At 41.8% G+C, this 26,734-nt stretch overlaps 2 protein-coding genes across 2 annotated transcripts in view; both read left to right on the top strand.

Annotated features, from left to right (window-relative positions):
* Positions 1-15,639, top strand: part of BAZ1A (bromodomain adjacent to zinc finger domain 1A) — a 65,398-nt gene extending 49,759 nt beyond the window's left edge. Inside the window, exons 21-27 of the mRNA XM_063398901.1 lie at positions 1,106-1,254; positions 8,477-8,724; positions 8,835-9,061; positions 10,317-10,786; positions 11,822-11,964; positions 14,009-14,096; positions 14,630-15,639. Coding sequence (XP_063254971.1) covers positions 1,106-1,254; positions 8,477-8,724; positions 8,835-9,061; positions 10,317-10,786; positions 11,822-11,964; positions 14,009-14,096; positions 14,630-14,820 — 1,516 coding nt within the window. The 3' untranslated portion in view covers positions 14,821-15,639. The remainder of the gene's footprint in view (positions 1-1,105; positions 1,255-8,476; positions 8,725-8,834; positions 9,062-10,316; positions 10,787-11,821; positions 11,965-14,008; positions 14,097-14,629) is intronic.
* A 6,684-nt stretch (positions 15,640-22,323) lies between these two features.
* On the top strand, positions 22,324-26,616 carry LOC134551358 (laforin-like). The gene is made up of 2 exons (XM_063398898.1): positions 22,324-23,107; positions 23,231-26,616. Exons 1-2 carry the CDS (start codon positions 23,012-23,014, stop codon positions 23,789-23,791), a joined length of 657 nt encoding a protein of 218 aa, XP_063254968.1. The 5' UTR covers positions 22,324-23,011; the 3' UTR covers positions 23,792-26,616.
* The last annotated feature ends 118 nt before the right edge of the window (positions 26,617-26,734 follow it).

Genomic DNA, 26,734 nt, shown 5'->3' with positions numbered 1-26,734 from the left:
AGAGTTTCTGAATAAAGTCTACTCTAATAAAGTCTTGCATATTAAATCAGGCTATGGGATTCTGAAATCATGTGACAGATTGCTTTTGATGTGGAGCTTTTTATCCACCTCAGAGCAAGTGACATCTCATTAAGACCTTGGAGCTTGACTAGTGAAATGTAAATAACTATGCAGCTTTCTTTCTGTTTGCTTTCAGACTCTCAAAATGTATGTGACTGCAAAATATAATGAACAGCTTTTAAGTGTGAAAAGAGAACAGGGACAACCAAAAGCATTGCTTATTCACGAGAATAAAGCAGAATCTAGACAGTCTTAATTAGTTAATTTTTTATAAACCCCAATTAGAAATGGAATTTTATTTTCAGTACTGTGAGCTGCTTACTACATGTTACTTAATGTTTGTGGTTCAGAAAGATTAACTACTTTTTGAGATTATTACTTAGTCTTTTGGTCCTGTTTTACTGGAAAACTACCTCTTTGGTGGCTGGTTTGGTTGGTTGGTTTCAGGGGATTTTTAGGGGATTTTTTACTGTTTGGGAGGCTTTTTAACCACCCATACGTAAAAGTATTTTATAAAGATCCTCCGAGGATGAGAATGTACAAGTTAACAATTCTTGATTTACATTTAAAAATTACTTTGTTTTTATTTTTTTGTTTTCTTTTCAAAAATCTTTTGAACTGTAGAGGTCTGTGTAGTTGAACTTCTGCAGGTGGATGTGTTCTAAAAAGCAGCATTTCATTATTGGAAGTGTTTTCACTGAAGAATTATTGGGACTATATTCTTCACAGAAATCAGTCATAAACTAGCTGATGGATGTCACATCAGATTTTCTGGAAATCTTAATTGTTTTGAAATTTGTCATCCACATTTCTTGGACTTTATGTAACTGTTACTTAAAGATGATTTATCTAGATTAACCAGGCTAGCTAAGCAAACATGAGAACTAGGATAGCTAATCCCACCTGTGTAGTATCCCTTAATGTCTGTAATCCATGCATGTACATGAAGTTACAATTAGAAGCTTCTGTACATACAGACATTTGCAAGTATCTCTGGTGTTACGTTCAGAGACTTCAAAGATAATTTAATACATTTCTCTTGTAGACTTGTTGGGTTAAAAACCGAAGCTCCAAGTGCTGCATCAACAAGCACAAGTACTCCTCAGCCAGTCAGTAATGTGGTTCACTACTTGGCATCTGCACTGCTTCAGATAGAACAAGGAATTGAGCGCAGGTTTCTCAAAGCACCTCTTGGTAAGTCTCAGAATTGAAACTACATCTCTAGTCTTGTGTAAGATATTGTAACTAATAAACCAAACACATCTACCCCAACACTGCAGTAGGACCCCAACCCCAAACCCACTTGCTTGTTTTGCAAGATTGGATGCTTTAGAAGGACATCCTGGGGAAAAGAGCAAAAAGTTAACTAGCCCACAGATAGAGATAAATAGATATATAGATATATATGTAAAATGTATTAATGAACAAGCAAATTTTACTCTTAAATACATACTTATTTAACATAGATTATTTCAGTGACTTTGTTTATGTGATGCTACAGTTATACTCTGGTGCATTGGGAGACAAATTGTACCCTTAGACCGAAATGATCAAGCTTTCTGGGGGAATACTATGTTGACAATTACTGTTGAGGCTAGTATAACATGCAGTTCTATGTTGTAAAAATGTTTGCTTCTTTATATACTGTTTCAGTGAAAGCACTATAGGCCTAATTCACCTTGTTCAGCAATAACAGAATACTTACAGTAAAGTAGAAAAAAGATTTGCATTGCAAACATTAAGATTCTCAGGTTTTGCTTATGTGGTATAAAAATTGGAAATAAAAGGTTGCAAGAAAAATTTAAACCAAAGCAGGATTATATCTTGACTTCAACACATATTCCTTACTTAGCTTCCTGTGATGAGATTCCAGGGGTGAGAGAGAGGATCCAAAGTGCATAAAGTCAGTTTGTTTCCCCATGATCCCTCAGGTCTGGATTCCTTAGGATCATTTGCATTTCAGAAGTGGACTTTGATCTTAGAGAAATGTGTAGAGGTGGTTCCTCCTTCCCAAGGTGGCTGTTTTGGTCAGGCTTCCTGTCTGGATGGCACACTGGGGATGAGCTGTGCTCTGTGCTTGCTGGCTGCTTTACCTCTCACCTCTGGTTTGCCAGCACAGCGCATTCCAGGGTCCTCAGAGCAGCAACTGCTGCACAGCCTGGTAGACTGATACTCTCTTCTGATAGCCACTGTGTACAAAATCCTTCTGCTCTGGCAGACTCTGCTGTAGTAGTTGAAGATGAAAATTCAGGTCTTGGTGTGTTAACACAAGATTTTAATGCCCTGGGGCACAGCTGACCTGAAGTTGTTCCTGCACCTTGGTTGCTCCTGCATGGAGCCTGCTGTCTGGGTATCAGCTGCCCCTGAAGATGGGTTTGAGCTAGATTTGTGCCAGAGACTGACACGAGGGCTTGGGTTCCCTTCCACAAGCTTTTGATATCAGTGTGATGACCTCTAGAAGAGGGAAGTGCAGCAAATGATTGAGATGAAAGGGGAGAGCACGGGAATAGTTGAAACCGCAGCTGTTGAAAAGCTTTACTTGGCTGAGTGTTTGGTCAGCTCAAATATGTCTGCACTTTCCAAGCCAGGCATGATACAGCTTATTTCCTGCTAAATGACTAGATTGCAACCTGTGCAAGAGTTAATTTGATGGTACCTCTAGCATTTGTCCTACTTTTCATATCCAAATTGTAAATACAGTGTGCATTATATGCCTCCATTTCCATACGGGGTCTGAGAGTATTTTGCTGACAGTCTCTTGCTGATAGTTATAAGTTTACTATTCCCCTAAGAGGAGAAACATGGTTCTTAGCTGGCTGTGGCAATTGATCATGCATCCTGAGTTAGAGGAAAAAGACCAGAAGAAGGAAAATGCCCCAGAAGTATTTGGAGAGAGTCTTTTAGCAGTCCTCTCTCTTCTTTTTGGTGGTATCAACTCTGCTGTAATCTTACATTGGTTCATGGTTTTGCCTCATCTTTGAAATGAATGGTGATGCGTTGTTTTTTGTTTTTTTTTTTTAACTTGGAAATCCTCTTCTCTTAGGTGTTATATACTGAGTGACAAAGGGAGTGTATAAGGAAAGCAAATATATGTGTTTTGCATGTCTTAAATCTCTGATGTTTGTTTACTTTAATGTGCCTGTGCCTGCTGTGAAAAATGCTGCTGCTCTAAAATTACAGTAATGTATAGAATAACCTACATCGCTGAGGAGCAGGAAGGATCCCAGGTGTCCTCTGCCCTGGCTTACTGCCCTAACCATTAAGCGACAGTGTCAGGTTCCCTCTTGCTTTTTGGTGCCAAATGTCTTGTGTTTTCAGTTGCGTAATGGGCCGCTTTTAGCGGGAGGTGAATCTGAATGAAGGCAAGATTGCATATGTATAACATAGAAAAGTTCTCTACTTACCTTGACAAGGAGATGATCGTAGTGCTACTAACCTTTTAATGAAAAGTGGACGCTTACTTTTCACGACTGCTGTGTGCTCAAAGCTGTGATGCATTTTTTCCCTGATCCCTCTGGAGTGTGACCAACAGTATTGTGATGATAGAAATTAGCTCTAAGTTTGTAACCACTGGGGTTTAGTTTGAGGAGGTTTTGGTATTGTTTGACTGGTCTTATATAGATTACTGCGTCTCTGCACTCGTGTTTTTTTTTTTTTTTTTAATTTTCTAACAGGAGGGTTGTTTTTTTTTAATAGTTGTTCCAGTTATGTAAGGGAACCCCCCCTAGACAAAATGCCTGGCATATCTGTTTCTCATATTAAATCTGATAATCCAAATTTTTTTGGCTAATTGAGTTACCATTTAAGTAGAAATATTGGAAGTCAAGCAAGTGCTGGGAGTTCTGTTTTGGTAGAAGTACAGGGGAACACTGGCAGTAAAAGGAGTGCCCCTGCATTTCTCCTTTAAACCACACTGAAAATGTTCTGTCTTTGTCATTATTTCAGTTCTTGCTTTTGCTGCAAAGTTTCTTTGCCCTCTCTATTCCTCCTTTTTCTCTGTTCCTATTAGGGAATGGAGCCATACTTAACAATTCTTAGTTTTCATTTATGGCTGCTAGTCCTAAAGCCAGCATGCTGAAATTCCCTGCAGTCACTGGCAGGTTTATGCTGGTGGCCTCCAGGGTGCAGAGCAGACAAAGGGACCCAGCACAGCAGTAAAAGGACCAGCTGCTCCTCTCAGCTCTGTTTTTGTTTGAGGCTCTATCAGGCTGCCAGGAGCCTGGCTGGTGATTCTGATAGGTTTAGAGTTGAGGTGCATACCAAATGTTCAAGTGGAAGAGCAAGAAAAGACTGACAGAGAAGATAGCGATGTGAAAGGAGATCTGGAAACCCCAGAAATGGCCCCTTCAGCCTCACGGAGCTGCTAAATGCCCACTAATCTTCTGTTGTCTGGTGATTAAATGTAACATGATTTGAATAGTATGCATTTCTTAATTATGAACTGTATTTTTGAAATCCTTTCATTAAATATTACTATGAAAACTTGGTTTTTCTTCCTTCAGTGCAGCCCAAGGTAATGCTACAGGATACTCATGGAAAGGAGGGGTGCAGTTGCAGCATAGTGTTTTCCTGCAACAATTTCAGAGTTAAGATGTAAAAAAGCCTTTTTCTTTTTTAAATAGTTGTTTGAAGGAAACTCTGAAGTGCTGCTTCTCAGAAGAAATTTGTTTGAGAAGGAAGAAATGCAAGGAGTTTTTATTATGAATTTTGCTTCTTTTTTGATATAAATTTACTTTTCCTTACATTTCAAAATACTTTGCAGTGCAGTAATAAGCCTCATCATTCCTTGCACTGAGATCTGAAAGTTGAGGTATAAAATGCTAAGTGATTTGGTTGCCCTGGACTTCAGTGAGGCATCCACAAAAAAAGTGCCTTCTGCACTAGTTCAGGACTTCAGTCATTTAAGCATCCTTCAGATTTCCATGCAAAAGGTTGGGTTCTAATTCGTGGCAGCACCTTTGAGACTGACAGAGGGAACCATTTGGCTACTTTGTAACTTGCACCATGCACTTCTTGCATGACAAAAACCTAAACCAACTTTTTTGCTCCTTTTTGCTTGTCTTTATTCCATTCCTTTCTTTTTAGATTTTATCTTTGTTTCCTGTACTCCCAAAGCTTTTTCCTTTCCTATTTATAATTGTCCTCATAATAGCATCGGACATCTTCCAGCGGTATCCTGGGTATGATTAGTATACACACATACTTTGTTCTCAAGCTTTCATTACTTCCCTGCAGAGTTTCATGAGCAGAGGCAGCAAAGATGGAAATGGGCTTTTTTATGATAAAGAATTTTTGTTTACTCTTCAGAGAAGACAGTCAAAGAAGGTGCCTTGTAATTGGAGCAGATGAGGTTGACCATGACCCTTCCTTCCTGGGAGGTTAATTTAATCATTTTAATACTTGAGAACACTCCTGCACAAAAACATCCAAAATACATTGTTTCAAGTGGACAGATGAACTAATTCTCTTGATCCTTGAGAACTGTGCCCATAGCCTGGCTACACTTTTTGAGCTGTGAGGAGGTTTGTGGTAGCACAGACCAGACAAATTGTTTGCTGAGAGAGAAACCTGTGGGTAGTATCTGCTCCTGTGGCCATTTGCACCCGAGGTGGACAGAAGGGTAAGGCAGGGTAGGATTCAGAGCTTTTAGATCTAGCATTGTGTTTGTAGTGGGAGTCAAAGTAACACTGGCATGTGCAATTCCTCCATGCACAGTACTCCCTTACCCTTCACTGTCTACCTTCACTGTGTGCACATACTAAGAACCACTATTCAAGTCATGTTTTTAGACTACACAAGTATGGAATATAAAAATTAATTAAAAAGAATCTGCCATGCTTTGAAAAGATATTTGAAATAACTCTATGAATTTAATGTTAGGTAATGCAGAAGATGATGAAAGGCACCACTGGGGGTATAAAAGGAGGAAGAGAGTGAAAGACAAGACTAGTCAGAGAGATGGTAAATTTTAAATGTTACTTGTATTGCTAAGAATTAGAAAGCATTGAATATTTTATCAGGTTTTCTTTCTTTGTTTTTTACTTAATTAATTTTGTAGCCAGTTCCTTATATTGAATGTATTGAAGCCAAAGGTTTAAATATGAAACAAATACATCTCAAATATTTAAAACTAAGAAAAAGGTTTTTGCAACCAGAAATAAGGAACTGTATTCTTTTTATCCCTTTGGGACCAAAATCTGCCTGTTCACATAATCCTGGGGGGTTTTCCTCCTTTCTTTTAATTCCCCATTTTTTCCTGAAACTTCACAGCTTTGTGCAACTGCATATCCTTTCTAGAAACACTAAAATAGAAAACCCTTCCCTGAACTCAATTAGCTATTGATAGATGAGTGCATAGATCTGTCAAATGACTTCATTTGCATTGTAGCGAGGCTTGGAGGACTTAGCTGACAGAAGGGTATCCCACTGCGCAGTGTAGAGCTGCTCAGACACAAAGGGAGAGGCCATTTCTCCCTCCAAGTTAACAGTATAAATGAGAAAGATGATGGGTGGAAGAAAAGAGTGTTATTCCGATTTTACCAGTTGAGATCTGAAACAGTGGGTGTTGATGGGCTTGTTTCAGCAGCAGGATATGCTGAAGCAGGTTGTGGTCAGTTATTTTCATCTCTACTTGCTCTGCAAATCTGCAGTTGAAATATATTTGTCATGTTGTGTGATGAACTATATTGGTGAGCCAACCTAGACTGAAAACAACCTCCAAATAAAAGTAATAATGCTCAAGCTGTCATTGTTAGCCAAAAAAATGCATGCCAGACTATATATATGCTTGAGATAAAGTGTCTTTAAGAGTTACAGTTCAGAACTGATTTAAGTGATTTTAATTTTCTTACTGAATTAAAAAAAAATACATGCAGTGCTGTGGAAAGGACCTTGTCCACTGAACTTAACACAGAAGGCCTAAGGACTAAGTAATACGAAATGTTAGGAAATACAAGTCTGCAGTTCAGGAGTGGCTGTATTTTATTTATGAAGCTGTGTTGTTGCCTGTTTATCCTCTGCCTTCTCCCATCACTTCTCTTGTGCTGCTTGCTGCTAATGCAAATGTATGCAAGATTAGACAAATCCTGGCAGCCGGTTGATGAGAAGGCAGGGGGGCCTTGCCAGGAGAGCAATTAGTCTCATTTTTGTTCTTTCATTTTATTTGTTATTAGATGTTTTCTCTTCCTATTCCTGAGAGTAAATCATTTGGCAGACAGGTGCATCGCAGGCCATTCGTGTGCCCGCTGTCAGTAGTGCAGCAGGCAGGGTGGCACTATATACTGGAGTGCATCATTAATCAACTGAGATCACGCAGTAGTAGCTGGACTATAACTTTTAGAAGTTATAGTCCAGCTATAGAAATGCAGACATTTCTATAATCAAAAGCACTGTTAGATTGTCTCTTCCTGTCCTCAAACCCCCTTACTTTAAAATGCAAGAAATACCTTTCAGCTTCAATAAAGAAATTAGCTTTCTGTACAACAGCAGCAGCAGCGAAAGGTGTCGTTTATACTGTGTTTTCTCTCAGGTTCTCAAACAGCCTATTTGCTTCTCTAGTTCCCAGCTGTCCATTCCCATTCAGTACTGTTCCCCTCACTATTCAGTGTGTTTGTGTGGCCACTTCCATGGCCTGGATTGCAAACCAAAACTATTTCAAAGTACCCCTGTTCCCTCCCCCGTTTATTGTTAACTTAATTAGGAACTCAGGTACTGCTTGGTTTGGCAGTTGATGTGCACCACAGGTCCCTTCTGTGTGCTACATTGCTTAAAAGGTGTAAAGGAAACAGTTATGTTTCATCCAGCTCAGTCACCTGGCCTGGTCAGTCACACAGGGATGCAGGTGCTTGTGAAGGCAGAGTGCAGGGCAGGAGTGAAGGCAGTGAGGCATGGGCAGAGGGCTGAAAGGCTCTCTGGTAGACTGTAATGAAGCAAATGTAGGTGATCAATGCCCTTCAAGCTGTTCTTTGCCAATGAAGTTTCAGGTACTTCCTTTAAACATTTTGGGATTTCTAAATTTAAATACAAAGGAAGGTAGATTGGACATATGATCATTTTTTCATAATCGTAAGTCATGTTTATACTTTAGAAATTGAATCAAATTAGGTTTTAAGGTTGATATCTCAGTTTACTGTCTTAATAATGACCTATGTATGTGCAAGTTCTAAGCTGAATAGGTATTGAAGAGTAAAATCTGAAAGCTCCAGCATCTGGGAAACTATGGAGAAAGTACTCCAGTATACTGAAGAGATAAGACAAAGGTTGAATTGTTATTCCAGTTTGCTACTTGCTGTCTGTTTGACAGTCAGAGTATTACCTCATATTCTAGAACAACCTGGATCTTTGAAAAAGAAGTTTGATAATTCTGTGGGGGTTTGTCATTTTTCTTATTTTTTTAAATCCCCTTCTTCAATGGAAGATGCCAGTGATGGTGGACGGTCTTATAAAACAGTTCTGGATCGCTGGAGAGAGTCACTTCTTTCTTCTACCAGCTTGTCCCAAGTCTTCCTCCATCTGTCTACATTGGATCGAAGTGTCATCTGGTCCAAGTCCATCCTCAACGCTCGCTGCAAAGTGTGTCGGAAGAAAGGCGATGCGGAGAGCATGGTGCTGTGCGATGGCTGCGACCGAGGCTACCACACTTACTGCATCAGGCCCAAGCTGAAGGTATCCCAGGAGAGAGAAGTGTTTGCTTTTCACACAGAACTTGAATAGTTCTTAGAACATAATTGCATATTGCTAATGCTGTTTCTCTTCGTTTCCCCTTCTGTTTCTAGGTCATTCCTGAAGGAGATTGGTTTTGCCCAGAGTGCCGGCCAAAACAGCGCTCTAGACGCCTCTCCTCCAGGCAGAGACCCTCTGTGGAAAGTGATGAAGAGACTGCTGAAGGGGAACTGGAAGGGGAAGAAGAGGCAAACTATGATGAGATGGGACAAAGTGAGGAGGAGCATTATGAAGAAGAGCAAGATGAGGAGGATGAATCTCAAGAGGAGGAAGAGATAAGGTAAATAGACCTGTTAAAATACCACCTTGATCATTATATGGAGAAATTGTTTACATAAGCATGTATCTTGAAACTCTAGTTTGAAAAATGTGTTTATTTTTAGAAAAATGGCAGCTGGTTACGAATTTGGCTCTTACCAAAAGGTTTAATACTAACAAAAGCTAGGGCCACTGGACTAGGGCTCACTTTTCAGGATAAAAATTTCAGCTTTGGATGTATAAGTGACAGAAGACCATCAGAGCTGCAGTTCTGTATAGCTACTGTTTGAATGTAAAGTGGAGAGAGTTTCAAACAGTAAAGGTTTTCTGGAGAAAACCTGGAGTTATTTTTGTCCAGTTTTGAATTTTGGAGGACTAGATGCATACAGTAAGTATTAGAACATTAGTGAAAACAATCCATCAGAGGCCATGTGACATTAGGAAGGCTTGAGGACTATTCCAGTAACTGTTTAAAAAAGGCCAACAAACAAACCAAACCACAATTACCCCCTGAAAAAGGCCCCCAACCATAATAACACCAAAACAAACAACGCAAGAAGACCTCCTTGAAAAACAACCAACCAAAAATGCTACACAAACTAAGTAATCCAAAGTGATAATTTCTGTAAAAATTTGACTTGATACACATGCAAACGACATAAAAATTGAAGGAAACTTTCCTGGTTTCAGAGTATTTTTATTCCCTTTTTGATACTGTCTTTTGAATTGACTAAAGCAAGGTTATTTGCAGTTCTGACAGTTGAGATTCAGTAGCTGGAGAGAATGTGCATGTTCTCAGGAAATAAATTTATCTCACTTCCCTGTAAAGGAAGGGGAGTCTTGAGTATTAGTTATAAACCCTGACCAGAGCATAACTCTTAAATGTAGCATTTTACAACTGCATTTTATTTATGTGGCTGATAATAATGTTTAGAAATCCTGGTACAGGATTTCTCACTTGCTGTGAGAAATAAGTGATTTAAAGAAATTGATAGCTGGTGCTCCAGTTAATGTATTCCTGTTGCCTAAGCTGCAAAGGTGATCAGAATTCTGAGCATTTCTTTAAGGTATGTACTCTACGTAATATTTAATTAAGACACCTCAGAGCAGTATTTAAGATAACAGTAATTATGGGTGACTGATTGCATCAGGTTACAAGCCAGCTGCTTACCAGTTCAACCTTGAATAGCTTGGTTTTTTAAATCTTAATTAGAAAACTGAGGGAAAAGAGAGGAGTGGAATTTTGGAATAAATAAACATTACTATTCACTTTGTAGCCCGTCAAAGCAAGGAAGATCCCAGGTCAAATTTCCACTAAAAATGAGAGCAGCCAAACTCAACAATCCATTCTCAAGTCAGAACAGCCAGCGTCAGGCAAGATACGCTTCACGGAGCCAGCAAATGGAATCTTCATCAAAAATTACCAGAAGGGGTTTAAGAAACATAAAATCAGCCTCTTCAGCAGTGACAAAGTCTACTTTAAGGCTGAATAGCCGGACCACTCGTCAGAGCCAAAGTTCATTACAAGCAGATGTTTTTGTGGAGTTACTCGGTCCTCGAAGAAGACGAAGAGGAAGAAAGAGCGCTAATAACACCCTGGAAAACAGCCCTTCCAACTCGCTTGGATTTAGAATTGTTGATACCCCAGACCCCAGTGAGCGGCTGAGGAAGTTCCCAGTTTCTGCTTCAAAGCTTTCTCTTCCTGTTGCCGAGCCCAAGAGGAGAGGCAGAAAACGACAATCTACAGGTTAGAGAAATGTGTTTATCACAGCAAAAGCTACATTCTGTTCCTTGTAAAATATTTGCATGGTAGAGCACAGAGACTAGAAGTAGTGGTTGAAGGCAGTTTTGCCACTTCCAGTGAGACCACTTCTTTCTGTTGCAGTGACAGAAGTGAACCTTAAAATTTTCAGCCATCTGAGATTTACCATATCCATATTTGAAATTCCATATTTGCACACAATATGCTCTATAATAAGTGGATAGAAAATTTGAAAGTGCCTGAACCCATGCAAATGTTTACTTGTACCTTTTATGATTTTATTTTATTAAAGAATTAAACAGTGAAGAACACAGATAGAGGCAAGGTAGTGAAATTTGGAATATACACATGCAACAAGACACTGCTACCAGAAGGAAAATGTTGTCTGTCTGGTATAGAGCTAACAGGGTCCTTGCTTGTTAAGGTAGTACTTTGATGGTAAGGAGATACTTGGAAAGATACAATAACCTTTTAAAAACAAAAAGGACCCAGTGTGAAACTGAAGAGTGTAAAAGAGCTTGCACTCCAGTGTGGCAGCCTTGTATTCTGCACTGTTTCTGTCTGTTGCTATTCAGAATTTCTGAGCTTTTCCTTTAACCACCCTGCTGACTACTCTTGAAAGCAGATAAAACCACTCTGAATAGAGGTTTTGTGAAAGTAAAAGTTAGGAGCAGACAGCTTATTCTGGTTTTTCTCTAATGGGGCTTTTCTTCAAGTGTTTAACAAATTGTTTTAAGATTAAAATCAGTGGAAAAAAAAAATCATGTCGAAAATTAATGCAATGGAGGAGGCACCCGGCTAAGTCCTGGTACTTAGCATTTTGTATGAGAAGAGAGACATTTTAGTAGTAAATGACACTGGAGTATAGTTACTACTTTAAGCAAACTACATGCCTTGTGCTTTTAAACGACGGTTTTAGTACCCCAAAGTAATGACGTTTCAAACTTTTTTTTTTTTTTTAATTTTACTTGTCAGGCTTAAAGTTTTATCTGGTGGGATGTTGGGTTGTTTTTTTTCCAGAATCATCTCCTCCAGTATTGAACAGGAGAAGTTCAGGCCGTCAAGGCGGAGTCCATGAACTCTCAGCTTTTGAACAACTCATAGTGGAGCTGGTGCGACATGATGACAGCTGGCCTTTCATGAAACTGGTTTCCAAAATCCAGGTAACTGACAGAACTGCAGAGGGAACAGTAACGGAGTAAAAGAGTCCTGCTTACTGCTGGTAAACCTTGGGAATTTACAGCATGGTCCAAACAGAGCGATAGAACCCAAGCAGTGGGATTCAGGAGAATTCTTACATTTCAGCTCAGATATTTGATGCCAGGAAGAACTTTTACACTTGATGTGGTATTGGCAAAATTTTAAATATGCTTTTCATTGGGCATTTTAAAACGTGAAATACCTTCGTTTGAAAAAACCCTACCAAATAAGTAGAGCACAGGACTGCTAAAGGTAAACTTGTTGTTGTTAATTAATTAGTTGAATTAATCTTTAATTTATGCAAAGATGTTCTGAGAACAGATCTGCAGTAAATAATAAGATAGAAACAAATTCATGCTGATCTTAACTATAATGCAGTGAAAAGATGATTCTGTAGCTTCATTCTTAATTTCCCTCTTGTTTAAATTTCCAAATACTGTACCCAGAGTAAGTGCTGCTTCAGAAGTTTTTACTACAATAAAACTTCCCAAAGCTGCTTTCTGCAGGCTGCACTGGCTTGTCCATTGTAAGGCACTGCTGGAACTATCTGACCCTGCCAAAGTGCCTGTCCTTTCCAAGCCCTCTGGGGCAACTCTGCACAGACATTCTTGGGGATCTAGAGTTTGGTGTTCAAGGGCTCTGCTAAAATTAGCAGAGACAGCTCTTTAATGAAGACCTGAAACTCTGAATTGAGAGTCACAAATAGTTGGAAGGATTAATCGATCTGGACAAAGAGAATGATGTACAAATGTGAATGAGCAATGTAACTGTAGAGGAGGAGGAGAGGAATTTTGAAGGAAATGGAGATTAGTGACTGCCTACCTAGAGTACTGGAATTATGTTGGGAAGGGCAAGAATCTGGTGAGTGCAATGGAGAATTCAACTTAATTTTGATGCTGAAACTGAACTGCTACAATTCAATGCATTCTGGTTTGCCTGAATCAGTCACTAAGGGGATAGTCTATATAGCTGGAAGGAAAAATCCATACCTGACCCAAATTTTCTTCATCATGATAGATACTTTGGTTTAAACTTTTAGCTGCCTTTTAGACAATGTAAAGAATACATGGAACAGTCAGTGTGCAGCAAGCCAGAAAGAGGAAATTACTTTTCTTTTTAGTAATTACATAAACAACACTCCTGAAGGGAAAGGAATTAAAAACATGTCAATTTAATTCTGTTTCTCTACTAATTCTTCTTTTAGGTTCATTTGCAGGTTGCACTTGATCTACAATAAAATTACAGACCGTAACCAAAAACTTGGTTTTAAAACATACGTGATGGTGCATGTGGGTATCTTTCCCTGGAGGGTGGGAAGTCATGTTTGGATCAGATACCTTTTTCTTTTGCTTCTCCCACCTCACTTTGTGAGTCACCCTAGATTTGGTGCTTACTGGAATTCAAAATTGGATCCAAATGATCAGTACACTTAAGGGTGTACCACACCTTAGTAGTCCTACACTTAGGCAGTCCTTTTCCTCCCCTGACTCTCGGTCCCATGGACATTGTTCTGGAGTGGTGGTTTCTCTCTGGTACCTCTGTACAGTCTCCTGCTTGCTACTCTTCAACACAAGTAAATGGAATCTCAGAATTCTGAATGAATAGTGGTGGAACCAAAATAGTTATTACTCATGATTAAAGAGCTTTTAACATTGTAATATATTACAGGAAAAATAAAAAATTGAAAATATTCTACTTGACCAATGGGAATAGCTGGAATGCCATAATGCTTATCTGCTCATGCAATTTTCTTACAGTTGTTCACAGGGCATTTAGGAGTAGATTTATTCATTATGTTGCTGGCTGATGTTTGTTGTAATCTGCTACTTGAATGATACAAAAAAAAAGAAAGCAGTGCCTGAAAACTAGTATACAGTTCAGGGAATTAAGGTAGTTGTATAGGACTAATACATGTTTGATACATGATTTGCTTTAATGTTTTACATAGGCAGAATTTAAGCTTCCATTTATTTGCCCATAAATCTTTTTGTTTGGATTTTTTTTTAGGTACCAGACTACTATGATATCATAAAAAAACCTATTGCCTTAAATATAATCCGTGAAAAAGTGAATAAATGTGAATATAAGTTAGCATGTAAGTATTATTTATTGGAAGGGGTATATTGTACCTGTTCTCTCACTTTAAATACCTGTCCTAAAACAGAACTGTGTCAGATGATTAGAAAGCTGAAACAGTGTTTGCTTTGGGGTTTTGGGGTGTGTTTTGGCTTTTTAAAGAGAGCAAGTACTAATATTTTTTTAAATAAAATCTGTTGAACTTAGTTCCTTTATTACTAACGTACATGACAGATAGATAAGAAATGGGCAGCTATGAAACTTCTGGTAATTTCTCAAGCTTTTAATATCAATGAGAGACACTGATGGAATATTATAAAATGTACTGTTGTTCCTGACTGATTTGTATTTCCCGTATTGATCATGAGAGAAACTTAAAGTGTTTACACGGAACAGCACCGATACAGTGGTAGAAACTCGATACACGTAAAGACATTTTTGTGTTGCAGATCTGTGTAGGATCACTGTACTAATTTATTGGTGTCATACTGGTTTATCAGACTGGTATCTGATGACTTGAAACATACTAAATTAATTTATTTTATTCACTAGCTGAATTCATTGAAGATATTGAGCTGATGTTTTCGAACTGCTTTGAATACAACCCTCGTAACACAAGTGAAGCAAAAGCTGGAACCAGACTTCAAGCTTTCTTCCACATTCAAGCTCAAAAGCTTGGACTTCCCATCACATCTGGTAACGTGGACCACACGGCTCCCCCGGCGAAGAAGTCACGAATCTAACCTCTGCCTTCCAAAGGATTTTTTGAGGGAATTTATTACGTTCATTAAAATGGATTGTTAAATTACGCAGTCGTCATGTCTATTTAAAGCAATAACAACTGTTTAACCACCTTGAAGTGTGGCCTGCACTATATTCTCAATATAATATTAAGCACTCAGGAGAATGTAGGAAAGATTACCTTTGCTACAGTTTTATTCAGTGTCTAATAATTTTGATAGATGTACTGGATACAGTACTGGTTTACAGAGGTTTTGTACATTTTTAATACATTCATGTGTCCAGATATCTTCCAGAAGTACTTTGTTTTTTCCTGCACAAAATAACCTTGTTTCATCCTCTAGATTTCGTAGGAGCTGTGGTATTGAGGGCTTTATCAACTCAGAGAAAATCTTCTGCTGTAGCACAGTTGAAGCAACTGTGTGTGTTGTTAAAACTTGTTTGAGCATATCTTCTCAACACTAATGAGTACAACTGCATATCTTTTCAAGTACTGTACCAGTGCTGGCTGGAGGTATTCGGTCTGAGTTTATTAAGTAGATATTTATTTAGCATTCAAAGTAATTTGTGAATTTGTTTTGTATTTATAAAATTTGTACTTGGGGCAAAAAAGAAAAGTCCCATAACTTTTTAAATTTTGGGGCGTGGGGGTTTGTTTGTTTGTTTGTTTATTCCCCTCTGACTTGATGATCAATCAATAAATACCTTCTTGTGTCCCTGGCAGTTCTTCTAGCAATGAGTAAATTTGCAGGACTGTACTCTTAAATTTCTACATTCAGCTTTGGAAGTGTACAAATAAAATGAGACATTTTTTCAAAGTACGTTGAGCTTGGACTTCCTCTTGAGTTGTACAGCTACACTACCTTCCCATTAACTTATGAGGACAGTTTGCTGGAGGCAACACAGCAGAATTTGTTCCAGTGTGAGTACCCCAGCCAGCACTCTGCAGCCACTGTGTGGTACCTGGTCTCTGAGGAATGCAAGCGTCCATCAAGATGTACAGAGCTATGTAAGTAGTGTAAGTTGTATGGCTCTTTAATTTGGATCTCTACCAGTGTAAAACCTCGCAGATTTGTTCAGTTGACCAGCAGCTTCTTTCAACTATCCTTACTATGCTTGATAGTTTCACTTTCAATATTTATTAATTTAAATTTTTTTAAGACCAGTTTGAGTTAATAGGTTTAATCAGTCCTGCCCTCTTGGAGATATGCCACACTCTGAGAAAAAAGTGTGGAGTGGGAGTTTGGGGATAGGAGAGAGTGGTAGGAAAAACAAACGTGAGGCTTGCTGCTGCAGCATCTTTTCCCCGTGTTTGTGCAGCTTGTGTTAAAGGGTTAAAACCTGAATATGCTTCTAACAATTACTTGCTATGTAGCTGTGGGCTTTCTTTGCCTGCTGTAGTGCTTACCCTTGCTTTGGAGGTGGCGAGAATGGGCATCTCTTGAGTTTAGGGAATGGATGGCAGTGGATAGGAGACGGATCAATTCTAAGTGCTGCAGTTGTGGGTTGGGGGTTTTTAAAAATAATTTTTAAAAATTGTAAGAATGAGAAGGGGGAGGGATGTTGTTCAGAAATGTCTGCTACTACTTCCCAAGTTTCTGTGTAAGCTTTCTTGTTCAGAGCTGACATCTCTATCCAGACATTTTTTGTTCCCACAAAAGCAATGTTCCCAGTAAAGAATGCTAAATTCTGCAAGGAATATGAACAGCAGGAGACTTGGTTGCAGGTTATAAGTTGTACTTGATACCCCTTCCTCTGTCCAGCCCCGAGAGGCTGTGTGAGTCCTGACCAGTAGGTTGCACAAATAGTTGTGCTCGTTCTTGTTCACATGAATAAAACCCACTGACTTGAACGTGAATACATTTTGAGGAGGGGCACAGTGAGCTGAGTAAGTCTGTCGGTGGCAGATGCAATTTAAATCATTTTTATCCCAATGTTCATTCCTATCACTCTTTTTCCAAGGTTATTTCCTTCCATAGCATCCCCTCAACAACACAGCTGTAATTTTGAGTTTGGATAGAGCAAGTGGGAGCAGTCCAACCCAAATCTCTGCTTACAACAGTGTTGTTTATATGCATGTGCTGAACGAAGTTACAAATTTCCCTTTAAGTTTGCAAGCCTGAGGCCTCACTTACACACACTGTTACATGCACTGAAGGTGAAATACAGGAAGTGGTATTCTGCTTTGAACAGCTGTGTAAAATAGTCCTGTCTGCAGTATGTGCAGTTCAGATTGTCTGTCCTTGGCTTTAGTGGTGCTTGTGGGGCATGAACCAAGTTCCTCAGAGCAAAATGCTCTGTGATCCAGTGATCCAGTACTTTTCTTTGAAGCTTTTTCAAATTTCAGTGATACTTTTTCTGAGCTATGTCAAGGTATCTTTTTTATGGCCTTTACAAAAAGGGGAGTTACTTCTATTTCCTTCCTTGTCTTAGGGGTCAAAATATTCATGCTTCTCATCCATCTTTCCCTCCTAACAAATATGTGTGTTACCATGATCAGCCATCTCTTAGCAACTGATGTTACCATCAGGGTAAGGGCTGTACAGTATCTGTCAGGGGCTCCAAGCAAAAGTTTTTCACTAAGGGGTCAAAATGGATCGGATGAACAGCTTCATCTTGGATTCAAACTAATGAGGCTGTACCAGACTCTTACAGAAAACAGGCAGTAGGGTTCCTTGAGCTTCAAGTGTAGCATCTGTCCTCTAAGCATTTCAACAAGATGCAACAGTGAGAGTCTTGCCCTTCTTGGTAGTTCCCATAGATCTTACCCCTGGCATGTACCCAGATGCTGCAATACCAGCTGTTTTTCCTGCTGTGCAAATTCTGCCCCTTTCATTTATGTCAGAGCTGAGTTACTGCCCTTGGCAATCTCTTCTGATGGTTTTTTTTTTGTACATAACTCTTTAGTAGCTATGGACCCTTTGGGCTCCAACACAAAGGATTCTCTTGTCTGGGAACCAGGATTTCCTCAAAGACAACTTGCTCACCTCCTGGGCACCACAGGCTACCCAAGATGCAGAAGATGAATCCCTACAGTGACTGCTGGTACTAGAAGCAGCCCTTCCTACCCAAGCAGGCTGAGGTCACAAGGAGAAGGCCACTTCAAATGCTGGCTGTAGCCTTCTGTGGTGGTTGCAGTCAAGCTGATACTGGCTGTTCATGTTTAGGTGTCAGCACTAGTGTAGCTAGGACTGTAGCTAGGACTTGTATCAAGTCCCTTCACCTGTATTAGGAGGCAGGTGATCACCTTAACTGGCATATCCAGTGTCAGAGTCACCTGCTGGAAGTCTGATTTCTGGAAACCTGTAACAATGCTGCAAAGCTTGTGTTGCTTTGGTTTGGCAGCCCATATGACATGTGAGCTAGCCCTCTTCTTTGTGAGGGGTTTGAGCTGGGGCCAGTGCCCCAGCACCCGCTGCTGGATGGCTCTTTTGTGGAGGGGTGAGGTTTTAAGCAGTTGCGAGACAGCAATTGAATGTTAGTATTAACAATAAAGAAAGATGATCTTAGCATAATCTTAGCAAATATGGGCATTAGAAACCAGTATGTAGCAGCTGAAAACCAGCCTGCATGTACATGTACAGGGAGGCAGAACTGCACAGCCCCACTCCACTCGCTGCAGTCAGCAGCTGCCCCACAGCCAGCTGTGCCTGCATCTGGAGCCTCCCATGGACATGTGCAGGGAGCAGGTCTCCTACCCAACACCGTGTTTGTGCTGCACTAGTAATCTAGTACTTTAGGATTTAGGAGATTACATTTGTGGTTTATGAATCATTGATGTAACCACTAAATTAACCCTTACCCTGCAGCGATCTTGTCTCTTCCAAATTTTATCTGTTTGTATTCAATAAGTAATATCTAACAGCAGTCTCGTTACATATTCGTGGTCACTGATGTAACTGATCACAGCAATTCTAGATAACGTTTCTTGAGGCCAGCAAGGACTATTTCTACCTTGCAAGAGCCTTCTCACGCTAAAGAAATTGCCAGTTCCAGACGACTGCAGAAAGTTTTTTGTACAGCATTTGGCTGTAACTCTGAGAAATCTTTTCCTTGCACTGCTAAACTGCCTCGATCTTCACAACAGTGACATAGTCTAGCTCTGCAGAGGTGCCACTGGTGTTTTACCCAGCTTGCTGCAAGGGGATATTCTGAGATTTCTCAGCCTGCTACCAAGTGATGTGTTCTTCCACCTGCCCTTCATCAGCTCCCCACTTCCCTGAATTTGGTGCTTCCTTAGACAGTGCTACTAAAACCTTGCCTTTGAGGTGCTCAATTGTGTATATATAAAAACCCTTCAGAGAATCTCCAGTTACCACCAATAAGAAAGCTTTCCATTTCAGAGCACTCAGGCTTGAAAAGGATGTCTGGATTAAGACTGATGCAAAAGGTAAAATACCTTGTGCTGCAAATCAGAAGAACTATAAAGACAGGTAAGCGAACCGATCACATGGTTTCCCAGTAGGGATGCTGATGTACCACCATCCCTAAATTACGTCTGTGTATTTGTGGATGTATGTGCATCTACTTGGGCAAAGTTTGGGATTTTTAACTGCTCTAAGTCACTGACTATTACAACAATGGTTATCATTCATGAATCCTAGAACTTAGAGAATGGCTTGGGTTAGAAGGGACCTCAAAAAAGCATCTTGTTCCAACCCAGCTGCCATGGGCTGGGACCACCTTCCACTAGAGCAGGATGCTCAGAGACCCATCCAACCTGGCCTTGAACACTGCCAGGGAACATTGCCACAACTTTTCTGGACAGCCTGTTCCATTGCCTCACCAGCCTCACAGTGAAGAATTTCTTCCTCTTGTGTAATCTAAACCTGCTCTCTGGCAATGGAAAGCCGTTCTCCCTTGTCACTTCATGCCCTTGTAAAAAGGCCCTCTCCAGCTTTCTTGTGGGCCCTTCAGGTAATGGAAGGCATTTTGGAGTGCACTAAAATGCACATCAATGCAAGCTACACCTGAAATGTTCTTGGGGCAGAAAGCCACAGGCTGCACATGTTTTCCAAAAAGTGCACTGAGACAAACTTTAGGTTTGTTTCTTTACCGTAATATATCGATTTCCTGATTTGTAATGCTTCTTTCCTGGAAAACTGCTGAAATTAATTTTAAATATATTTCCTAGGTGCAACTCAATCTTTAAATTTTTTAGGGATGAAAGAAGGAAAAAAAATCAAGGACAGGGCTGTATCAGCCGCTGCCCTGCAAGCAGCTCTGGGTACGCAGCAGCCAGCCAGGCTGGAGGTGCTCAGCCCGCACAGCGTCCCCCAGCCTTTGCCAGAGGGGGGAGAAGGCAGCAAGCTCCAGAACTCCGCCTGCGCCTCCCTGCTTGCTCACAACGTTTATCCAGCTGTTCAGGTCACTCGCTTTTGATGAGAGAAATGTTTGATTGGGCCAAGTTTCCTACAAGGATGTTACATGACAGCATACTCTCCAAAACGCTGGCCAATGGCCATGGAAGATCAGCTTTCACTTCTGTCTTCTCTGCTGTTGTTTGTCTTTTTCCTTAGATTGATTTCAAAGAACCATGAAATAAGGGGTTTTATTTGACTAACACAGAGCTGCTGCACCAGCATTGTGTCACAGCATCATGGTCTAGAGTTATTCTAGTGCTTTGCTGCCTTGTTTAACCATGCCATGTGGAGGGACTGAAAATGGCATGCTTGTCCCATAATTTCCCTGTAACAAGGTTAAAAGGAATCCTCTACAAGGATTATCTTGCTCTGCTAGGATAACATACAGTCCAGCTTCAGCTTTGTGAATTTACTAGACTCGTCTTACAAATTTATTTAGGATTTATATTGATAGTTCCGAGGTTAACAGTCCTGTAAGAATGTGTGTTATAATCTATGTGCTTTCCAGTTTTTCTCCTTCGAGCACTCTACAGATCAAATTAGCTTGGAGAGGAAAAGCCTTTGAAGAGACAGGCAGTGCTGAGGCTCAGCTGCTGTGAATTCTGTGTTCAGAATGGCAGAAATGGGAGCCAGGATGCCAAAATGTTTGGGGTTTGGATGGCAGCTCTGCATTTGACTCTGGGCAGCGCAGGGCTTCATAGTTGCTTTTCATGAGCATTCCTGTGCAGATCCCACCATCAGTCACATGCTGGGCTCTGCACTCCTGGCACAGCTCATGAGTGCTGCTGTCACCAGAGGACACTTCTGCACTGACCGACAGGCCCCACCATCCAGCAATGGTTATAAATATTCCTGGGCCTCAGTCATCCCAAAGCCCATCCTCAACCACCAGAAAGTGATCTCAACTCATGTATTTAGCATGTTAGGCTTAGCTAATATTTTATTTTTAGATTGCTGTCTGAAAAAGAAAAACTTAATGGTTTTAAAAGGCACTACCAACTTTTTCAGCACCTTATCTTGCGAGGGGACTTTGAAATGCTTGAATAGATTTAGATGGTGCATCTTTTGTTTCCATAGTTGTTGCTTTTAAGAGGCTTCTTAGAACCAGCCCTTGGGTTCAACCCTCATCAAACAGAATTTCCTTTCATTCAGCTACAATGCTGCAAACTGAGCCCAAGATCTGTCTGAAGCAATTTTAGGAGTGTTAAAACTCCAGAACCAGAAGCATCTGTCCTCCATTTTGTCTGACCTTTACAACTTCCAATCTAAACAGGCCATATGAATTAATCTCTGCCATCTTGGCACTTTTGTCATGGTTTCCTCTGTTTCCTGGAGAGTATTTGATCCGTTACTAGTGATTCTTTTTTGTATTTAAAAGATGTCACCTTAAATCAGACCTGCAATGTCATAGAAGTGATCATGATTAGAAAGAGTCCATTTTTCAAGGACCTTATTCCAACATGACAATGTAACCCCAGCAGGAAGAGAAGCACAGAGCAATGAAGGTTAGTAGCAGAATCAGGCCAAGCCTCGAAGACTTGGAATTAATGTCTGAAATCTCTGTCCACTCTGTGTATAGCATGCTCTTTGCACTTGTCCAGGCACAGAAGAACAAGCATTCCTTGTCCCACCGGGAACCCTGGCTGTCTCCTGGGGGGCTTTTCTGTAAAAAATAACATAACGACCTTTAATCATCATACGTGTCATGTGTCAGCCAGCCCCAGCAACTCAAATGTCTGCACACACCTATCCTAAAGGAAAAGAGCTTTTGGAAACCACTGCCACCTTTTCCTGGAGGTGCACCAGTTTTAACTGTGCCATCTGCTGAGATGGCTGGCTGTGTCCTAACTTTTGGCAGTTGTCCTGCAAACCAGGCTGAGGCTGTTCAAGAAATGACCCTTTCCAGCTGTCATGCTCGTCTGCTGAGAGGAGTCACTGCCCTGTGGCTCAACAGGTTTTCAGAAACATAAACAAAATTAACTCACTGCTAAGAGAATTGTAGATGTGCACTTCAGCAACACCACTGTTGTCCTTACTCCTTCTTTCTGTAAGACCTATTATATTTAGATACTAAATAAAATACAATATGGAATATAATGAATATAATATTGTGAGCAAAGAGCCAACTGTTGAGCCACAATACAGAGTAAGGAAAGAAACTACACTTTTATCTCTGTTCTGATTTTAAAAAGAAACCAAACTTCTGTCTCTGCGCTGTGGTAATTGTACTAAAATCCTAGCATAAAAGGCAGCAGAATATGACTTTCTAGGCTTGAGGAGAGAAACTCGGAGACTCCCAGCACATGGACTATCATTCGTTTTGTAAGACAGGGGAAAGGGTAAAAATTGCTGAGTGTTGTTGATGCATGGGCATAGCAAAAGGACACAGCAGCAGTTAGAGACACATTTTGTAGGGCATACAGGAATCACAAAGGCTAGCAGGATAAACAGCAGTTATTTCTTCTAGTGCTACAAATGTGTAAACCTTTGTAAAAGTCAAATATGAGCTAATTATATAAAGACTTTTTTTAAATTTTAATTTTTATTATTAATAAGGCTGAGTGAAGTTTCTCCTCTATTTTAGACTTCAGGGGATTTTTTTTTTCTGTTCCGCCATTATTTTTCATGTTTCTCTCACAGGAGGCATTTTTATTTCCTTTTTTTTTTTGCTGTAAATACCATCCCTAATATGATGTCACCACAAGACATAACATTTTAATTAAATCTCTCTTTCGCTGTCCTTTGACAGGCCCGTGGCTGCCCGGCGCTGTGATTCAGTGACACGTGTGAGTTACCAGCACAGGGGGAATTCCACCCTGCCCCGAAAAACATGTGGCTGCTGCTCCTCGGGCATCCCTGCTGGGCTTGTGCTGCCGCCGCTCCCCGCTGCCTCCTTCTGCCTGCTCTTCTGCCGTACGGCCGTCAGGTCAGCTCCTCCACGGAACGAGGATGGTTGGCCAGCTTTGCAAGGGGGGCGGAGAGGAGGGGAAGGAGCTTTGCCTCAGCCGCATCCCTGCATGGGCTGAAAAGCGCCTTCCTCACTTGACAGGGGAAGAGGCTGCTTGAGCCAAGTGAAGCATCACAGCAGCCGGGCCGGCATCGCCGCCCGGGGCCCGCGCACGCCGCCTCTCCCCGCGCATCCCGCGCTGCAGCCGGCCGGGCGGAGGGGAAGGAAGGCAGGCAGCGCTCGCAGCCCTGGGCCAGCAGCTGGCAGGCCGGGGCTGCGAGGTGGCGGCAGGGGAGCAGCCGGGCCGTGACTCACCCGGGGAATGTCCTGGCACGGGCGGCCGCGGCTCCGGGTGCCGGTGACGCAAGGCGCTCGGCTCGCCCTGCAGAGCCCCCGCGGGCAGAGCCCGCCGGGCGGGAGCGCCGCCCCGCAGCCAGCGCCGCGCTCGGCCGCGGCCCTGCCCCGGCCGCTGCCCAGCGCAGCGACAGCCCCGAGCCCCAGAGGGATTTGGGGATCGCACCTGCGGGCGAGGCTGCTCAAACCAGCAGAAGCGACCCGGAGAAAAGGGATTCTGGAGTCTGGAGTTCCCTTTTGGGGCTTGCGGGGGATCCGTGCCTCACACCAGCACAGCATCCTGCACCTCCCTTCAGGCTCCTGGAATGACCTCACAGGGAGGCACTGCACAGCTTCCTCACTTGCAGCAAAATCATGCCAGGATCCACAGCTCAAGAGTCAAATATATTTACTGGAGGGGGGTTGTTTGTTTATTTTTGTTGGTTTGGGTGTGTGTGTGTGCGTGTTTGTTTTGGGTTTTTTTTTTTTTTAGGAATTTATGTGCAGTGTAAGGAGAGAGAAAAACTCAGTGTTAGCATTTCACAGGTTTTCTCTAATGCTCTCTTACATTACCAAAAGTTAGACTTTGTCTGGCATTATTTGCACTCCCACTGAAAACAGAGAATTGTTAGAGGGAAACTTGATATTTTTTGCAGGGGTACGCAGGGCAGCAAAGGGGTAAAAGAAGTCCCCTGAGCAATAGATCTCATCAAATGCAGTTTTATATGGATTTCTCTCCTTTGACAGGTTGATTTTTTGAACTGGATGTTATTAAGACTCTGTTATTTCAGTCTTGCATCTATGCGAGTTTCTCTGCTTTTCCTTTCTCTCTGCTTAGTCCTCTTGAAGGTAAGATGGCTACACCACAACAACTCTGGTGTCCCCTAGCAGAAATCAACAGGTTCCTGAACTGGACAGGTAGACGTATAGCCCCACTTTCTTCTATCTCAAATGCATTATTTTATAAAATGTAATTACTTAATTAAGGATCTCAATTACTTTTGTGACTTCTATTTTTCTGTCAGATTTAACTCAAACAAGCTAACAAGTTAAAAAGTCACACAACTAGCCTAAGTGAGAGAGGGGATGCCTGAGGGGGCCAAGCAGAGGCCTTGCTTCCATGGGAAATGAGGATGAAGTCAGTCCAGTAAGGACAACAGAGAAGCAAATAGGATGCACACCATACTAAAGGAAAGGACTATGATACCAAAGAGCTTCAATGCATCAAGCAGCTTAGTCCATTATATTAATTTCTCACTAATGAGCATCCAGGAGTTGAATCCAAAGAGTGCCTCCTGCTTCACGGTGAGTCATTGCTTCCATCCACAGAGGGCGAAGGGAGGCTTGGAGGGCTTCCTCAGAGGCATGTGCTCCACAGAGGGTATCATTCACAAAGCTTTTAGTGCTGCTGCTGCTAGACTCTCTGAATCATTGGGCTATTTCCGTGGTGCCTGGTGGGATGCAGGTCTTGTGGCATAGGGGTAGTGAAACTCGATGCTTCCTGAGTGCAGTGAGATGCTGAAGTGAGGAACCAGCTTTGTCTGAGCGTGCTCCAGCAGTAAGATTTGCTTGGTCATTACTGCTTTTGGCTGGATGCTGGCCATTGCTGTGGCCTCCAAAGTTCACCCCTAGGCTCTATCACAAGTTCCTTCTCTGATCACTGCAGTCACCAGGAGTTCAAAATTCATTTCCTTGAAAAAGAGAAGCCCTTTTCTGTTTACCTGGAACCTGTTTTTCACCTCTAAGAAATGCTCTCAAATTCTGGTAAACTCATTTCTGTCCCAGACATTTCTGTAAAGTCAGAAAACACTCCTCCTTCAGCCTGTGCTGCTTCTCTACTCTGCTGGCTGCCAGGTACCAGTCAGTGATGTGCAGCAGCAGCAGCCTTTAGTGCCTGGGTGCCTCAAGTATGCACCTTGTGAGATGAAGAGGGTAGCAAGCACTTCTGATTCATTATTCAGTTTCCATGGTGTTAAAACAGAGGGTGAGTCATGCACACTTTTGCAGTTGTCATCCCTGGAGCACCTATCCAGCCATGCAACTCTGGAGCTGCTAACTCTCCACCTTTCATTTTGGGAGCCTGGGATATGCAGTGCAGAGGCCCCATGCAGGTGGCTGAGGGTGCTCTGCAAGGGCCTGAGATTAGGGCCCTCACACACAGCAGATTCGTGGTCTTGTGCACATGTTAGAAGTTGCTTGCTGAGCCCATGGCAGTGACTGTGGCACCAGAGTATGCACTGCACATGGGCACAGCTACGCCTACTTGCCAAATACACAATAAAGACACTCCCTCCCGAGTCCCACACTGCTGGCACTTGAACAGGCAGTAAAAGTAACCGAGTGGCCATCATCTGGGAAAAAAAAGACTTGAGTCGAACTCAGTGGCAGCAGAGCTCAGTGGCAGCATGAAGTCCTGACTGTGTGACTGTAAGGAGCTGAGGAGTAAATATAGCTCTGGATTAGTGATTTCAAGGCTGATGGATCAAATTTTGAATACTGATGATGCAAATCAGTCTTGGATTTTGCATCCACAGGGCAGGATATATCCAGAGGGCAGAATGTAACTCAAAAAGAATATTGGAAACATAGTGTCTCAGCTGATCAACACGGTAAGGTATAGTAATGGAGAACAGGGAGGGAAATGTCAGCACATCACTCACACAATGTATATATATGTATCTAATACACACATGCTGACAAACAATGGCTTGCCAGCTTCCACCAACATACTGGTGGCAATTCAAGTGGTTTGTGGAGAGAGAGCTGGCTGGAGACTCACAGGTACAGCTCCTTGAGGTCCTCAGTGTTTAGGATTTCTTGGTTTTCAGACACATTAGTTCAGGGTACAGAGTCACATAGGACTGAGAATCCTTTTGTCCACTTGGACAGGCTAGAGATCAAATGCTCTGTGTTTGTTGTCCTGTGCCTGAAGCCCTTTCCAGCTCAGTAGTGAACAGTAAAACACTGTCGGGAGAGTTGTCCTTCCTTGTTTTCCTGTAAGTCATTTTCACATCTTTTAAGGCACCTTTCGCCCTACGTTGTGTCCCGCCCGACTGTCTGAGGAGCTCTGCCAAGATCGCAGAAAGAGCAGTCTTTGTGCCGAGCCCCTTTGTGCCCAGGGCCTTTCCCTGCACGGCCCGGGGCCGCCGGCAGCAGCGCGGATCCCCTTCGAGCGGGCCAAGGCGGCGCGGCGCCCGGCAGCCACACAATGGCCCAGTGCCGGCTCGTGGGGCGAGAGCGGGCAGCCTGACAGCGCCCGGCCCCGAACCGCGG

This window comes from Prinia subflava, chromosome 5, assembly GCF_021018805.1.
Source record: "Prinia subflava isolate CZ2003 ecotype Zambia chromosome 5, Cam_Psub_1.2, whole genome shotgun sequence".
In the NCBI taxonomy this organism is placed as follows: domain Eukaryota; kingdom Metazoa; phylum Chordata; class Aves; order Passeriformes; family Cisticolidae; genus Prinia; species Prinia subflava.
This window is presented reverse-complemented; position numbering and strand designations above follow the sequence as displayed.

Excerpts from the sequence above, each read along its gene's own strand:
- LOC134551358 (XM_063398898.1), top strand. The coding sequence starts at position 23,012 with ATGTGGCTGCTGCTCCTCGGGCATCCCTGCTGGGCTTGTGCTGCCGCC. Across the intron at positions 23,108-23,230 it reads TTCTGCCGTACGGCCGTCAG|GGGAAGAGGCTGCTTGAGCC; the intron begins GTCAGCTCCTCC and ends CTCACTTGACAG.